This window comes from Bombus pyrosoma, linkage group LG12 (genome assembly GCF_014825855.1).
Source record: "Bombus pyrosoma isolate SC7728 linkage group LG12, ASM1482585v1, whole genome shotgun sequence".
NCBI lineage: Eukaryota > Metazoa > Arthropoda > Insecta > Hymenoptera > Apidae > Bombus > Bombus pyrosoma.
This window is the reverse complement of record NC_057781.1, coordinates 4,388,737-4,405,343: the sequence shown is the minus strand read 5'-3', so window position 1 is coordinate 4,405,343 and position 16,607 is coordinate 4,388,737. Positions and strand designations below refer to the sequence as shown.

General features: G+C 31.4%; 2 protein-coding genes across 10 annotated transcripts; one reads left to right on the top strand and one right to left on the bottom strand.

The window, feature by feature from the left end:
• Positions 1 to 23: 23 nt before the first annotated feature.
• On the top strand, positions 24 to 15,630 carry LOC122573505 (protein dopey-1 homolog). Of its 7 annotated transcripts, XM_043739931.1 has the most exons (27): positions 24 to 358; positions 503 to 1,238; positions 2,013 to 2,250; positions 2,445 to 2,722; positions 2,812 to 2,977; positions 3,059 to 3,248; positions 3,340 to 3,515; positions 3,599 to 3,871; positions 3,949 to 5,500; positions 5,590 to 5,852; positions 5,928 to 7,065; positions 7,145 to 7,570; positions 7,637 to 7,947; positions 8,017 to 8,218; positions 8,314 to 8,715; positions 8,817 to 8,953; positions 9,057 to 9,213; positions 9,302 to 9,673; positions 9,744 to 9,882; positions 10,043 to 10,214; positions 10,293 to 10,504; positions 10,583 to 10,735; positions 10,817 to 11,012; positions 11,459 to 11,470; positions 11,784 to 11,951; positions 12,030 to 12,141; positions 14,160 to 15,630. In XM_043739931.1, exons 3-27 carry the CDS (start codon positions 2,195 to 2,197, stop codon positions 14,361 to 14,363), a joined length of 7,467 nt encoding a protein of 2,488 aa, XP_043595866.1. In that variant the 5' UTR covers positions 24 to 358; positions 503 to 1,238; positions 2,013 to 2,194; the 3' UTR covers positions 14,364 to 15,630. The 7 variants fall into 7 exon arrangements, with proteins under 7 accessions (XP_043595866.1, XP_043595868.1, XP_043595872.1 ...); XM_043739933.1 differs by having other exon boundaries at positions 24 to 808; XM_043739937.1 differs by having other exon boundaries at positions 24 to 1,238; positions 8,817 to 8,935.
• LOC122573513 lies at positions 11,067 to 13,806 on the bottom strand. 3 transcript variants are annotated; one of them, XR_006318755.1, is made up of 3 exons: positions 13,320 to 13,806; positions 12,180 to 12,818; positions 11,067 to 11,698 (listed from the first exon to the last, which is right to left on the bottom strand). XR_006318755.1 is itself a non-coding variant. In XM_043739955.1 (2 exons), the coding sequence occupies exons 1-2, from the start codon at positions 13,405 to 13,407 to the stop codon at positions 12,289 to 12,291; spliced, it is 618 nt and encodes a 205-aa protein (XP_043595890.1). In that variant the 5' UTR covers positions 13,408 to 13,806; the 3' UTR covers positions 12,165 to 12,288. The 3 variants fall into 3 exon arrangements, 2 of the variants coding, with proteins under 2 accessions (XP_043595890.1, XP_043595892.1); XM_043739955.1 differs by lacking the exon at positions 11,067 to 11,698 and having other exon boundaries at positions 12,165 to 12,818; XM_043739957.1 differs by lacking the exon at positions 11,067 to 11,698 and having other exon boundaries at positions 12,165 to 12,818; positions 13,341 to 13,802.
• Positions 15,631 to 16,607: the final 977 nt, after the last annotated feature.

Below are 16,607 nucleotides of genomic sequence, written 5' to 3'. Positions count from 1 at the left end.
GATTATAAGAGGAAGTAGCTATTATAGAGAACAAGGGAAATATTCGATATCGATAAATGAGTATGTATTTGATACATATAACTTTTCGTGCTTCGTATGACGTATATACGATAAAATGTATCAAACAAACTTCCCCCTATGTACAGGGGATAAGGGGCTTGTGTCCAATCAGAGATAAGTCTAAAGTGAAAAAGATAAGGACGGGCGAAAATCACAGGATAGAGTAATATCGTTCGTTTATACAGCCGTTCGTTTTACTTCAGTCATTGAACTGTTACCAATTATTTAGAAACTATACATATATTTTATAACGTGCTGAACATATTGTATTATCTATATCGGTTAATAAAATAAACTGGTAAGTATGTATAAAAGAATATTTATACTAAAAGCTTTTCCTTCATATTTTTCGGAATTCCTTCATTTGAGGTATTCTGACAGAAAAAAGACATCGCAAATAACTATATAACTATTTACATAAAATATTTTATTGCAATTTTAGAATTAAATGGTGATACATAGGACATACGCGAACCAATTACGTTGACAATATAATAAATAAGAATTCAATAATCATAATTACCACGGCATTGAATAAAAACTAGTGAAAGCGAGTTATTATCTGTGAAGTCTATACTAAAAAATCTGTCAAGATGAACAAGATAATGAAACAGTAATACCTGACATCAGATACTTAGATTTTAAGGGTTTTGAGAAAAGCTGGAATTCCACTTCGCAGAGATACTTCGAAAAAATGTGGGGATAGCAACGGCTAATTAAAAAGGCAGAATTCCGGTCAATTAGCAAGGTACATACTGTTACTGTGTACGCATGGCATAGGTTATACGTCACGCATGTTACAATCTTGTTTGTGTACGTGGCCAGCGACGTACACAAACGAAAAAATGCAATAAGTGGCATCGATGCACGCGGTGACGTACGCTTAAATTCTTTGTGCTTCGTTATATGTATAGTTCAGTACAACCAACTTCACACAGTCTACATCGTACGTGTACACGAAATGATGGAAAAGCTCGTTTGACGGAAGTCTATCACAAAAACTGCGGTGATCCATTTTCAGGATTTTCCAACTGAATTTCCTTCATCTTCCTTGATTTCTCTTTTAATATCGTCTCTTGATGATCGCATTCGTGATCAACAAAACGTGCGCGATTATTCGATACTTTTCACCTTCACCCTTAACGACATATGCAAATTCAAAATGTCAACATCAGAAGGTGAGCTGTTCATCAGACCTATCTACAAACGATACGATGGACGTTACTAACTTTTTGAATCTCGTTTTGTACCCGTTTACGTAAACAGTATCGAATTAACCTCAAATTAACGGGACGATTGTTAATCATTCCTTTAAAATATTTTCAAACGAAAACTAAATACGTACATAGATGGTATGAAATTATGGCTCACGAGTAATTTCAGAAGTACATATTAAGTGACAATAACAAGTGTGTTTACATTGTATCTTTCCAATCCTTCATTTATTTTTAAATCAATATTGAAAACTATTTTCCGATTTTAACCATATACATATGTTGGACGGATAGGATCGTCGATACGGGCAATCGTAAGCAAACGAAGCATGAACATGAAAGAAACAATGTTATGCCGTTCCTGTTCAAATTTTTTCTTCTACGTACAATTTTCCTCTACAATCGCGTAGTATACATATTTCTCGGAACGTTAAGAAAGAAATATTATTTTATATCATTTTTGTCAAAAGTAATATAACACTTGTCAATCATATGTTACACGGAACGATTAATACAGTTACTCTTGGTAATACAGATAAAACAATCTGTTTTTAACAAAACCACAAAGCCACGACAAATCGTTGAACCAGTCGATAACCACACGTTGCGGTTTATTTTTATCGGAGTGAAAACGCAACTGTGTCTGAAAGAACTTAGTTATTCTAAGAAACGCGCGGGATTGATATTGTAGGTTGTGATCAACATATTTGTCTAGAGGTTACCTGATTTCTTTTTTAGGCAGAGGGATACACTCTTATCTAAACACAATGTGCTGCATGATAAGAGCATTTTTTAATGGCAATTGCCTCTTATGAATCACTTGTGATACCAATCAGTACTGGAATAATGTAAGAAGGATCAAGTATATGTGATACATAGTCATCTATTTTTATTGTAAATTACAATAAAACATTGTAACAATGGGTTCTATAGCCTTGGAGGAGTTTGAACTCATGAAAGACTCTAAATATAGAGTGTAAGTAAAGTGTTTCATCTGATTGTTTATGTATATTCCAGTCTATTAATATAAAACTATACAAAAAGTAAATGTAATGACATTGTTTCTAATTATGTTAATATTTACTAAAGGAATATTTGTTCATATGTAATTGAATATAGCATTGAATTTTAATTTTCTATGCATATTAAAGAATGTTATATTTTATACAGCTATGTGTCAGCTGTTGACAAAGCTCTAAAGAGCTTTGAATATACGAGCGAATGGGCAGATTTAATTTCTGCACTTGGAAAATTAAACAAAGTGTTATTAAGTCATATGAAGTTTCCAGTTATTCCTAGAAGAATTAAGATATCTAAAAGATTAGCACAATGTATGCATCCTGCTTTGCCATCCGGTGTTCATTTAAAAGCTCTAGAAACCTATGACATTATTTTCAAGTGTATGGGCACTAATAGACTGAGTCATGAATTATTTATATATAGTGCTGGTAAGATTAACATTAAACAATTAATCTTCCAATTGCATAATTTAAATTTATTTATTAATTTGTGTTCATTAATTTGAACTTCATTATAGGTCTATTTCCTTTGTTGGGTCATGCTGCTATGAATGTAAGACCATCTTTGTTGACAGTATATGAAACTCATTTTGTACCTCTGGGAGAGAGATTAAGGCCTGGGTTAAGCGGATTTTTAAGTGGTGTTTTACTTGGTTTAGAAGATGGATCTGACCACTTTGATAGGTAATAATAAAATAAAAACAATGTGAATCATAAGACAAGAACTAAATTATTCTCTTAAACTTTATAAATTTGTTTCTTTAGAACCAATTCCTTGCTTGAGAAAGTGTGTGAGGGAGTAGGTCCAGAACATTTTTATGCATGTTTATGGGATTGTTTAGCTTCAAATTCTGGAATCCGATTACCTGCTATATCTTTTGTATTAGCTCACTTCAACAAAAAACTGCCAATGGAAGAACAAAAGTACATCATGGGCACAGATACTAATATTATGGTAAAAATAAAAATTATTACAAGAGATCAAATATCGTTTGTATTTTAATGACCGATTTACACACGAATATTAATTAATATTAATGAATTAGGTTACTGCTCTTTGCGCTGGAGTACAAGACAGTTCTGTGTTAGTACAAAGGAGTGCTTTGGATTTGTTGTTAGTTGGTTTTCCTGTACATAATAGTCAATTAACACATGAACACATGGTATCACTAGTCACAGCTGCTCTTGTCACTATATTGAGGAGAGACATGAGTTTGAATAGGTAAAGTAAAAAGATAAAAGAATGTACATAAAATATATTTAATGGGACATTTTATAAAATTAATTTATGTGTATATATCACAGACGATTGTTTGCATGGCTTTTGGGTACTGAAGTAAGCACATCTATTTTGAAGAGAAGAATGGAAACTAAAGTTTTAGAAAACACGGAAAATACACCTACTTATTTTGATATGTACTCAAAGGAAATGCTAATTGAAGCAATAAAATCATTGTTAAAAGCTGTTTGTGAGGAAAGTCCACAAGATTTAAAGCCATATAGAATACTGGTTTCTTTATTAGAAAAGGCAGATATTGGTCCAGTAATTTTGGATGATATTTTATTTGAAGTTTTTAGGTAAAACAACATATTCAAAACTAATATAGAAAATAATTGCTTCAATAATATAAAAACTTTTATCTTTTTATTTATAGGACATTTTATAACGCCTGCGGTCAATCGAACAGAGTACCAAAAACAAACGAAGTAGTAAAATCAGCAAACTTGTTATTTTCAACATTAGAACCATCTTACGTATGGATACATTGTGGCCATCTGTTTGAAAAGGCTTGTCAAGGTAGAGCAAAAAGTAAACAAGAAACAGAAGACATTGCCGTGAGGTCTGTAGGTTGTGGAATGCCGAATTTCTTGGAAGTGTGTGTATTGACTGAATTCCTGCTCGATACTGTGTCGTTGGATGCATTTATAGACACTCCTTCTGAGCATCTGCCTGGCTTATTCTACGAGATCATTAGTAAACTTTTGTACCACATCGATCTTTTATCTCCTATGGAGATCTCGAGAAGTCTTCGATTGTGCGCGAAAATTCTGACAAAAGTACAGCCGACGGTGGTTTCAAATCACACGGAGAAGAACGATTTGGAAACGAAATTGGATACAACTACGAGTACTACCACGACAGTCAATGATAACTCCTTAACCGCAATTCCTTTGGAAAAGAGTCAATCCGATAGTAAATTGAATAAACCGGACACAACTAGCGGTTCGTTCTCCGAGAAAAGTCCCAGTCCTAGAAGAAGAGCAAACTCGGGAGGTGCCACCAAACGATCCGAGAAAAAGTCGAAAAAGAAATCTAGTAAAAGTACCTCAAAATTAAGCGACTCTTTACCAGAACCAAGTACCAATGTTTCGGTAGTCGTGGATGCAGAATCCAAAGGTTTGCCAAGAAATAAAAGTATGGACGATATAAAGACCGAATATATAGAAACGAATACCATTAATTCTCCATCTAAGGATCAGTTGACTACTTTGAAACAGTCAAGTAAAAGTAGTCCTATGGGCTCCACAGGATCCTTGGGTAGAGGACCGTCTCCTGCGTTTCAAGCGCAACATTCGATGTTAGAAAAATGTTTAAGACAGTATGAGACTTTTTACGTGAAATTAGTTAGTAATAGAGTATTGACTAAAGAGAAAACGGTTCAAAATATGTTCGATAATTTGATGATACCGTGTCCAAGGGAGAGTTTCGACGAGAGAATGCGATATCTAGAACTTTTATTAAATTCTAGATTAAATATGGAGGATTCTGGTTTCTTCAGCCAAGATATTTCTGTAATGGAAGATACCAAACAGTTAGACATTCTTCATCTGTATATTGATTCTATTTCACAAGCAGAATGGGATGACGCTATGAAAATGGCCTCCAGTTTGTTTGTTGAACTATCTACATTTCCTAAGTATTTTCTTCCTGGTGATGGACTACTTGTAGAGGAAGAACCGAAGGGAAATATTATTCTTCCAGATTGGTTGAAAGTTTTAGTAGTTTGTACTTGTTGGTTGGGAAAACAACCTGCTTTACAATTAACCAGTATTGCTACTTTGTTAGATTTAGTAGCTTTGTTAAAAGCACATAATGACATTGAGACCTACCCAAAAAGCGGGGAGGGAGTTACAGCTGTAATTATGGTACCATTATTGAAACAATGGCATATAACTTACTTGATGCAATATACTAACGTATTTCAGGTATTTATATACTTCTTTAAATAATTTTTATATCTATTTAAACTTAGGATAAGGACTGCTTGAGATCTAAAATAAGTATATTTTTTAAGGTACTAGCGCAATCCTTATGGCATCATCTTGGCGAATTACCTGCACATAAATACAGAATGCGATGTGTTGAATTGTTGCACGAACTGCATCATGCTTTACACAATTCCTGTGATGCTGTAGAGGATGTAATTGGACTAGCACTCACGTCAGAAAATATAGAGAAAAGAATAGAAGCGTTCAATAGGTTTGCCACATTATGGCATCTTGGACGTGAAATTGAAACGAACCCTAGATTGCGAGGTTGTATGAAATCTTTCGATCGGTACGTTATGTTATTTTTAATACATCTTTTAATAATCTTCTATCTCGTATATTATTAATGTAAATTGTTCTACAGATCATTGTTAAAAATACTGGATAATCTACAGCTCGCAGACAACTCTCCTCTAAAGCTTCATGCTCAATCATGGCTTCTGCACTCTTTAATGCGAGGTGATGTTTCACGGATAGTAGACCCGTTATTGATAATACTCTTAGATCCATCTACCTGTCGTATGAGCGTGCTGCATGTCAGTATACAGCATAGCAATACTGTTTTGACGAAAAATGATCCCATAGAAGAAAAGTCTGAGATACAAGATGACACAGAAGGTGCAGCAAAGATTTACGCAATCAGTTCAGTAGACGGAAATGTGATATACCACGTTAGTGATAGCGTAGATGAAGATAAGAAATGGCGTAAAGGTAAAAAGAAGAAAAAGGCCATAAATCCTGTGAAAGTGAAAAGAATATTCGCCGTAACGACATTGGCCGCCGGTGATAATTGTAATCAATACGTAACCGAAAAAAATCAATATATGAAAGAACTAGAAGTACCTCCTAGCATATCTGGTAATAGAAAGATTTCTGTTTTTGTGAATCCTTTATCGCTTAACTGCAATGAGAATTCTAATGACTCTCTGACAGAGGACGATTTGTTGCCTAGTGTGAAGAAGGTAAACTTAACAACAGAGTTGTTAAAGAATGCGACAAGATTCAAAAAAATAGATTTCGACAAAGGTTCGACCGCTAGCTTAGACGAAAGTTTCTATGAATCAGCAAATTCCAGCTTAAAGGCGAAAGAAAAAAATGGGTTTAAGAAACTGAATGGAGAGGTTGGCTCATCTTTGGATTCCATTACTAATAGTTTCGATTCTAGCAGCCCTGAAATCACCAATAAACAAACAAAACAGAAGAAAGAGTCCATAATAATGCCAGGTAGTTCTAGGGAAGTAGCAGGAACTATCATTAAGGGCAAATATCATAGCACAAACGAATTTGCGACGAATTATGATGTTCACGATGTTGGAAGTTTTGAAGCAAGCGTCGAAGTACCTAGTTGGACGATGGATGACGAAGAAGCAGACTTGGATATTAGTACAACTGCAGAAGAATATTTTAGTAACTCTAGTGGGAATAGTATAGTTGAAGAAATCTTAAATGAAGTGCTTGATAAAGTAATGCATATTTGCGACGTTGTTGAACCATCTAAAAGTGTAAGTGGTCCATCTTCATTTTATATTAAAGAGTTAAGTTATATATCACGTTTGTATCAGCTCAACAATATATTTACAGACTGACGAAACCTCATATCAAAACTCGAAAACGGGTCGCAATTTTGGAATCGGAGTACACAATCTTCATTCACATATGCTGCTTTACTGTGGGGTCTATGATTCGACTAGAACGCTTTACGCATTACGTACACTTCGCAACGAGCTGTTAACGAACACTAGAATGTTTCTATGTTGTGCTGCAACGACTGGCGTAACCAATGCGACAAAAAACACAACATTGTTAAATTTACTAGCTAGACACAGGAAAAGTGTATTTGGGAGGAATTTTCATGGAGACATAGCAAATACAGAATTCATAGCAGCTTATAGAAGTAGCATGTATTTAGAAGTTTTAATTAGTGTGTGCCTTTATTTTGCTAGAAGCTATTATCCTAATTTAGGACAGATGAGACTTACGCACGAAGAAATTTCAGGAAATCGGCAGGTAATAGTATTCATGAAATTTGGTTTAAATTTTTATAAGTATTAATTAAAATTTTTTTGTCATTAGGTACAACTTGCAAGTGCAGAACTATTGACACTTATATTCTCTGAATTAATTCCTATCGTTCGTGATTCAGGGAAAGGTTTTAGTTGTTATATAATCGATTTACTTACTAAATGTAAAGTACAAAAAGTTGCATTACATTGTCTTGTATCTAGCGTGATGAATATGAAAAATGCTCATAAGGAAAATGAGGAGGTATTTACATTTACAGAAGAAATCATTTCATTCAACGATCCAGTCACAGACAATGATACAAGTAAATGCAAATACAGAGCAAGCGATCATACAGAGGCTTTTCAAATACAACTATTAAGGTACATATTTAAAAATACAAAGAATCGTACGTTTTGCGTTATATTAATAAATATTTTTTGTAATTGAAGGTTATTATTAGCTTTAATCATGTTAGAACATCAATGTGGTAATCAGAAAGGTGAAGAAATATGCCCACCAACTACACCAACACCGAGTACTCCAACAAAGACTGTTCCTAACATTATGGGAAGTAGCTTAAAGTATTTAGTTGGTACATCAATTCCACAACAACCAATGTTCCTTGCTAGCATATTGAGTGCTTTACAATTGGTAAATATGAACTTTCAATACTCTCACATTTACAAAATATTATTTCAATGGTTTTCTTCATTTATTTTTTCTATAAAATCTAATTCTTTTTATAGGATCACATGAGACATTTACACCAACACTGGACAACTCTCGTTACTTCCAGTCTTCCTTTCATGGGATCTTCGTTAACATCTATAGTTACGTCAGTTATCCACCAATTATGTTGCAACATCGAAAACTTAGCGTCGTATTATATCAACGAAGAAACAACAACGGCGACAAAGTTACAAGATATAAGCACACTGGAGTGTTGTCTTCCTGCGGATTATACAGTGACACATCTAGAAGCTTTAACGTTTTTACTTCATTATTGTTTATTGGATACGTCGCAACAAATAGGCTTCTCATTTAATCAGCCTTTGAGTGGCACTATTCAGACGGGAATACCTGGAGCAAATCCAAGCCAAATATTCAATAATCTTATTCACGTGTTTATGCCGAGCCCACTTTCTCCAGTAAGATTATAAAGAATATACGTTTTCAAAAATATTATAATAAAAAATATATGTATCTATGTGTGTGTGTATATATACATATACATATTTCTGTTTTATAGGAACTTACTACATTAAAAGATAAAAATGGAGTTAGTGAATTACAGCAGCATGCTCGTAGAACTGCTTTAAGTCACCTGCCAAGAATAATTGCATCTCTCTCCACTCTTTGGCAAGCAGTGTTAGCAACCAAGGACAAGTTTGTCTTATCCTTAACTTTTTTTTGTTTCTTTTTTTCTTTTTATTTGAAGTGTCTAAAAGTATATATTATACTAATGAATCTTTTTTAAACCAAAATATAGTGATCAAGCCAGTTGCGTAGTAGGAAGTCCAAGAATAGTGAAGCATCAACTTCTAGAACTCTTGTCTCCCATATCTTTCCATCATGGTGTAAACTTTTTGGCCGCCATTGCTGTTGCCTGGCACGAGAGGCGGCAGCCTTCTGGTAATTCTAAGAAGGTAATTATATTACTAGGCTTATATAATATAACTTTTCATATCATATAACATGTATAATATACATATGTCTCTTTATTTACTTAATTAGGTGCTTCCAGAAGCTTGTTCAAATCAACAAGTTATGGTTGATTTAGTAAGCGCAATCCGTGTGATGCCTATCGATACTTTAGTTCAGACTGTTCATCAAGTTGTAAAGAATCAACCACCGATTCACGGTGTGAAGCAAGATTTTTCGTTAGAAGTTTCTGTATTGGAACTGCTCTACGTTTATATGCAAAGTAATACGTCTCAATCTCTAATTGAATCTTGGGCATCTTTACTTGGTCTACTCAAAGACGGCCTATCTTTAACGGCGCCTGCTCAATTTCTATTATTAGCGATCTTAAATGAATATGTACAGAAATGTCCCCCTATGCAAGAAAAGAAGGATATTAGAGATCTGCAAGATGTGTCTGCAAAGGTACTTTCTGCAGATTTTCTTTTAATTAACAAATTTTTATCTCTACATGTTTGATTTAACAATATTTTAGTTGGTTGAGTCATGTTCGCAAATAGCTGGAGCATGTTTAGAACAAACAACCTGGTTAAGAAGAAATTTAGCAGTAAGGGAAGACGCATTTGAAGTTGCTGAAGGATCATCGGAAGGTAAAGAAGGCAAAAGTGGTGCTGGTGCGTAATATGCTTTTCTTTTAGAAAAATTTTATTTTCCATTTTATATTAGTAACTGTAGTCCTTATTGTTTGTTTGTTACTTTTTCCATATTAGAGCAATATGCCTCAGCATTCTAATCCTGACTTGACAGAGAAACTAACAAAAATGTTTTTTGCAGTAACACCCGGCACACCACCTAATGCAGCATATAGTATCCAAGCTCAAGCAGTATTAGCAGAAATAGTAGCACCCTTGTTGGATGTTAGTTATGGTTCCCAAGAAAAAGAACGTGTAGTGACACTGTTAACCAATCTCATGTATAATATTACACCATATCTTAAAAATCATTCGTAAGATTCTATCCTATCTAAATTTTGATTAATATCATTTTAGGACATATTGTGTTCTACTAATTACTAAACTTTTAGGACAAAGAATATTGCCTCGTTTACGGCTTGTTCTCAATTACTGAGCTCCTTATCAGGTTACCAATATACAAGGAAAGCATGGCGCAAAGATGTGCTGGATCTTCTGCTAGATTCTGCTTTCTTCCAAATGACACCAGCATGTTTACCATATTGGAGGACTATCATAGATAATTTAATGACGCATGACAATACAACGTTCCGAGATTTAATGAGTAGTTATCTTTCTGAACAGAATGACAAATAAATAGATTATTAATGCATTTATTTTAAATAAATTTACTTCGTTATAGATCGCGTTTCAATGGCTCAAAGTAGCAGTATCAGTATATTCTCTTCGAAAGAGCAAGAATATGAGCAGAAAGCTCAGCTTTTAAAAAGGTTAGCATATGTGATACTATGCAGCGAAATGGATCAATATCACAAATACATGCCTGAAATTCAAGGTGAGTTACCTCTGAAACGTTAATAAATTTCATATAATATTGACTTTATTATTATTATTTATTATTGTTATTTATTACCAGAACGACTTGCGGACAGTTTGCGACTACCACAAGTAATTCCATCTATTCAAGCACAAGTGTTTCTTTGTTTCCGGGTGCTACTTCTTAGAATGTCTCCACAACACGCAACTTCCTTATGGCCGGTAATAGTTAGCGAACTTGTTCAAGTTTTCCTATACATTGAACAAGAACTGAACACAGATAGTGAAGAATTCAGGTAAAATAACATTTTATGTTTTTAATTATGGGAGTTATTTTGCTTTTGGGACTTTGGTGCTTTCAGTGCATGATACTTCAATGGATTTTGTTCAAGAATTATCAAAAGGAGGAAAAATATGTATATATAATATTTTATTTGGAATTCATTTTATTAATACATTTAAGATATATATAAATATATATATTATCAATTGTTATTTATTTGATGTTAAAATCGTATTCAATTTCTTTTTAAATTAAATTTAAATCCTGAGAATTTTATGTAGTCTGATAATCTTGCGCTAAGCATAATATAATACTATGTCCTACTTAAACTGTTTGGTTCTATTCCTTACTAACATTAATAATACCTCTAATGTCATATTGTTTTTGACTCTGTTTCGGTATCCGTGATTTGGTGGAATTTATGATGCCTCCGTAAATTGATTGGTGTTGGGACATCAGTCGTCATGGCAGGTAATTTTGAATGCTTCTTGCATATTAACGTATACGAAACGAAATGTAATTTCTAAACATATCTATATTTTAGATATTTCGTCCCTATTGGAAGAAGTGTAATATTTTCATAAAATCGTTAAAAGATAATATTACAGTTCTTCAAGAAACATTTCGTAGTATTGGGAGATAGTTGATAATTAATGGGAAATGTGTTTGTTTTGTTTTTCTGCTTCTGATTGCAATATGCTAGAACCAGTAAAGAAAATTAATTGAAAGTTTATTAATTAAATTAATCTTTTCTAAAGATATTATATTTTCAATTTTTATACAGTTCACATATAAAACTACTCTCAGCTTTGGATTCATCTTGGGCTGTGAATGCTAGTAATGGACTTCAAGCACATGGCCATCCCCATTGGTTACAATTGCAACTTGCAGCTGCTAAATTATTAGATTTAGCGCTGCTTTTACCTGCACACAGGCTTCCTCAATTTCAAATGTAAGTTAAAAGTATAAACAATATTTATAAGAATAATTCTTATAAAGGAAATTACATAAAATTGGAAATTTTGTACAGGTATAGATGGGCATTTGTAGGGGATTCAGCGGTAGGATCCATGGAAAACAATAATTTATCTTCTGATTTTGTACCACACATTACGAGAATAGCAAAACTAATGGACAGTAAGGTATGTTTAAAAAACAATTTATGTTTGATTTTACAAACCTTTCCATCACTTTATTCAAATTAGTATATATTCAGTATTCCATCGTGTCACATAAAGTGTATTGAAGGTACAGCAAAGCATTGCACTTTTTCTGTATTTTAACACAAATTATGTGATATAAAAATTGTCTTCCTTTGGAAGACACTGTTCTGGTAATAGACATTGTTGCGTTCTTTCGTCAAATACGTATTCTTCCTTACATTCGCATCCACTTTTACATGGCGTGTAACAATCTACCATATCTGGTTCGGTACAAGTAAATTGACAAAGGCAATGGGTCCAAACGGATCTTTCATCACATTGTTGAAAATTTTTAGTGATCATATAATCGAGTTCTTCATAGTCATATCCAGGAATTCGATGTTTCGTGTATCGATACACTTTCTCAGGTTTATACCACTCCAATTGTGCGACTGATGATCTTTTCTTGAGAGAATCGTCACTATTTTCAAACGGAATCTGAAGATCATTTTTGTGGGGGTAAACGTTATTTTGTATATTTGCGTCCTCGAAATTGCTCAAAATGTAAAAGTCATCCTGAACCATATCCAGATGATCTTTGTCAAAGTTTCCAATGTAATTGGCTGGCATATTTTCGTAAAATTCTAAATCTTTGTAATCGGAATCATCCGTATATTCTACAAAATACAGTATAATTATAATACATTGTAGATAAATACGATAAAAAGTTTAATTCGGTTTTCATAGTAAAATATTATTCAAGTAACCTTACTGTGTGATATATATCATTTAATTTCTATTAATTGCAGTCAATTAACTTTAACGAAGTCTATTGAAAGCAGAAAAAATATAATGGACCATTAAGCATATCGTTATTTTTCCCCGTTTATTTATGTAATTTAAAATAAATATTGTATTAAAAAATTGTTAACTCATCAAAAGAATGATTCTTTATATTTTAGATAGAGTAATAAATTTAAAAACCAGTCTTAAATTATAGTAGTATATATAAACTACCAAAATATAAGTAAAAGATACATTTAAATAGAACTTCTTTAAAGATTTTGTATGTTATTATAACAACAATTTATAAATCAATGAAGTTCATCACATTGATCAATTAAACAAAATTTTTTGGACATATATCTATTTATTTTAAATATTTAAAAAACACTTACGTGATTGCGTATAACACTTACGGGTATTTATCACTACTATAAAATAAAAAATGAAACAAGTAATTGTTCTTAGTCCAGTCACTGCCATGGTCACTTTCAAACTGATTGACAGTAAACTGAGTACAGTCTTTTATTACAAATGTACTTAATGAACACTGTATGTAACTTCACTCACATATTTCTCTTAATTATAAAATCTATTTTAATTGTTACTAAAGAAAATATTATATATTTAATATTATATATTTATAATTTCCTAATTTTATTTATACTAAACAAAATTTGTCTTATCTAAGTACTTATGAATCTGCTTTTATTTAGTTATTATTAGTATTCTTTGACTTTTTTTATTATTTTGATATCTTAATATTTTAAAAGTATGGTTTGACTAAATAGAATGCACACACTACTTTGGTCTGCTTTCATCAATTCTGATGAAATACTTATTTTAGTATCATGCAAATTATATATAGATATATGTATTTTATTTTTGTAACTATGCCAATCACTCTCTATTTCAATAGTTCAGTGCTTACATTATATTTGATATTATAAACTACATACTAATAAATTACTTCTTAACAATTTCATAGGTAATATTTATTTGTACTTTTAATCCAAGTTTAATTTAGAGGTTTCCATTTCCATTTCTATGAAACAAGAAGAAATAAAAGATAAGATTAGGATGTATTTATAAAAATATGTATAATATATATGCTGACATTATATTATACTTCTTATTTTATAGTTATAAATAACGGAACAGATTACTGAACAGGTGTTTCTTGCATTGTTCGAAAATCATTCATGATTTTATGTAAAATATCTGCTTTATTCCAGTATAAACAGGAAGCAAACACTGTGAAAGCTGTACCCGGTGAACTACTTCTAACGTCGAATAACATTCGTTCATTGCAAGATCTGCATTATTTTTTTACGACACTGAGTCGCAGATCGAGTGATACACAAGCACCGTTGAATGTTACACAACTGGAAGCAGTGATTGAACAAGATTTTCTTGAAAAAATGCCAGCTGCAAGGTAGTAGGAATATACGCATTAAATAATGTAATGAGACAACTTTTTAAAGAAGAAAGATGGGAAAATATCTAAACATCTTTATTCTTTGTTATTTTTTTAAATACAATAAATTGGGAGACCATGATTCTCTTAAAAGGAGTGATCTAATTCTATAAAATCAATTCTAGGACATGTATTATATAGTGATATTCGAATGAATATTTGATTTTCATTAATTAAGCTTCTAACTTGTCTCCTCATTCGGTTGTGAATAGTTATCAAAAGATACGCCAGGCTAGTGCCTAGCTAAATATTAATATCTGTAGAAAAATATGTACAGTGTAACATAATATTTTATTGAAACGTTATTTTTTCAACGGTTTTGAAAAAGAATTGTTTGTTTTTTGTTTATCATGTATACCCCACTATCCTAACATTAATGAAATTTTAAAAGATGATCGATATAGTGATAATACATATATATATATACATATATATATATATATGTATTATTTTCTTTAACTTTACACATCAGTTTATGAAAAGTACAGTATACATAATATATTTGATGAAGCTTTTAGTTGATTGTACATATTCATGTCAATAAATCTCCCTTTTCTTATTATTTTGAGAACTAGAAATAAACGTCTATAAGTAAACTGTGGTGATTTTTAAACTGCAAACATCAGGAAATATTAACTACTACTATATTTGAAAACGTTAATTATTATATTTAATCATTTAATATATATGAACGAGAGAATGAAAACACAGAATGCATTTGTACATGTATCATGTGTGTGAATATTATTGCCATGTTTTTCTTAAGACTTAATATTGCTGTATTGATTATTAAGTGTACACTATTTAGGTTTGTAAAAAAAATCGAACTTCACTATCTTTTAAATTTTATTTTACTAATGGAGTTATAATTTTCACGCATGTGATTCATTGATTCATATGTAATTAAACCGACAAGAAAACTTGCTGTAAAATTATTTTTCTATATGTAAACACGTAAAAATTTCAAGAAGATGTAAATCTTTAAACAGTTTGTGAAACACACAATTCATTTATGAGACATTTATTAGAGTTGCCATTTTTATTTTATAATGTATTTCTATACATATATAGATATATATATATTTGCTATGTAATTGCTATCGCATTGTCACCGCCTTCTTATGCTACTTTACTTCTATTTAGATGCGAAACAAATTAACTGAATAAACATATACGAAATATTGTACACTATTATTGATCTACTAATTAAAGAAATAAGCAACAAGAAACCAAGTGTATCTATACAAACGAGAATTTTATAATCAATGCTCGTTGTGTGATGAGATGACATTTGTTATTCCCTTTTAAAAGGCATCTATGTATTATTTAATTATTTAATATGCATACATGATGTGAATATTTCATAATTTAAATGACATGCATTTGTTATTTATATAATGTAAGAATGAAAAAATAATTCTTCAATTAAAAACATTTCATTCTAATTATATAAGGAGAAATGTTCATACTTTAATTTTCGTAATGTTCACATACTATTATTAATATAAATGTTTTAGAATAGTATACTGAAAAATTGTATATTTTATAGAGATGTAATGCATTTCTTTGAACAGAATTTTTTATTTAAGCAATGGTACAATCAAATTAATATTTGATAGCGTGTACATTATCTTTTACAAAAATATTTTCAATTGTTCAATGGAACAACTTGTTAAGCATTATTACGTTTTGTAAATATTTTAAGATATAATTTTAGTTACACAATTTTTTAAATCGTGCAATACTTTCATAAGAAAGTCTATATTTATTATGTTCCTTGCTTTCCAACTTCTTTTTGTTTCATATTTTTGTAAACAGATCAAAAAAATTCAAGAAATTCAATTATAAAATCTGTTATATTGTAAAACATATTGGCAAAGCCAGATATAAGTAATATTCATATATATTTATGTTGAAATATGTAAATTTATACAATAAATTAATGTTCAATAAAATATTGCATAATTCACCTACTCATTTAACTACAATTTCCCACCCCAAATTCTCGGGAAATACCGTTATCTTAGTCAAATATAGAATTGCAATTATTTGCGATATAGTAATGAAAATAAGTAGCGTACAAGAAAAATTTAGAAACGAATTTTATGTATGATTGCATCTAATTTAGTTGCATGTCATTTTTCAGATTTTTAAATATTTAAAATTTATGCTATGTTTTTCTTTGATTCTCGAATAATTGTTGAGA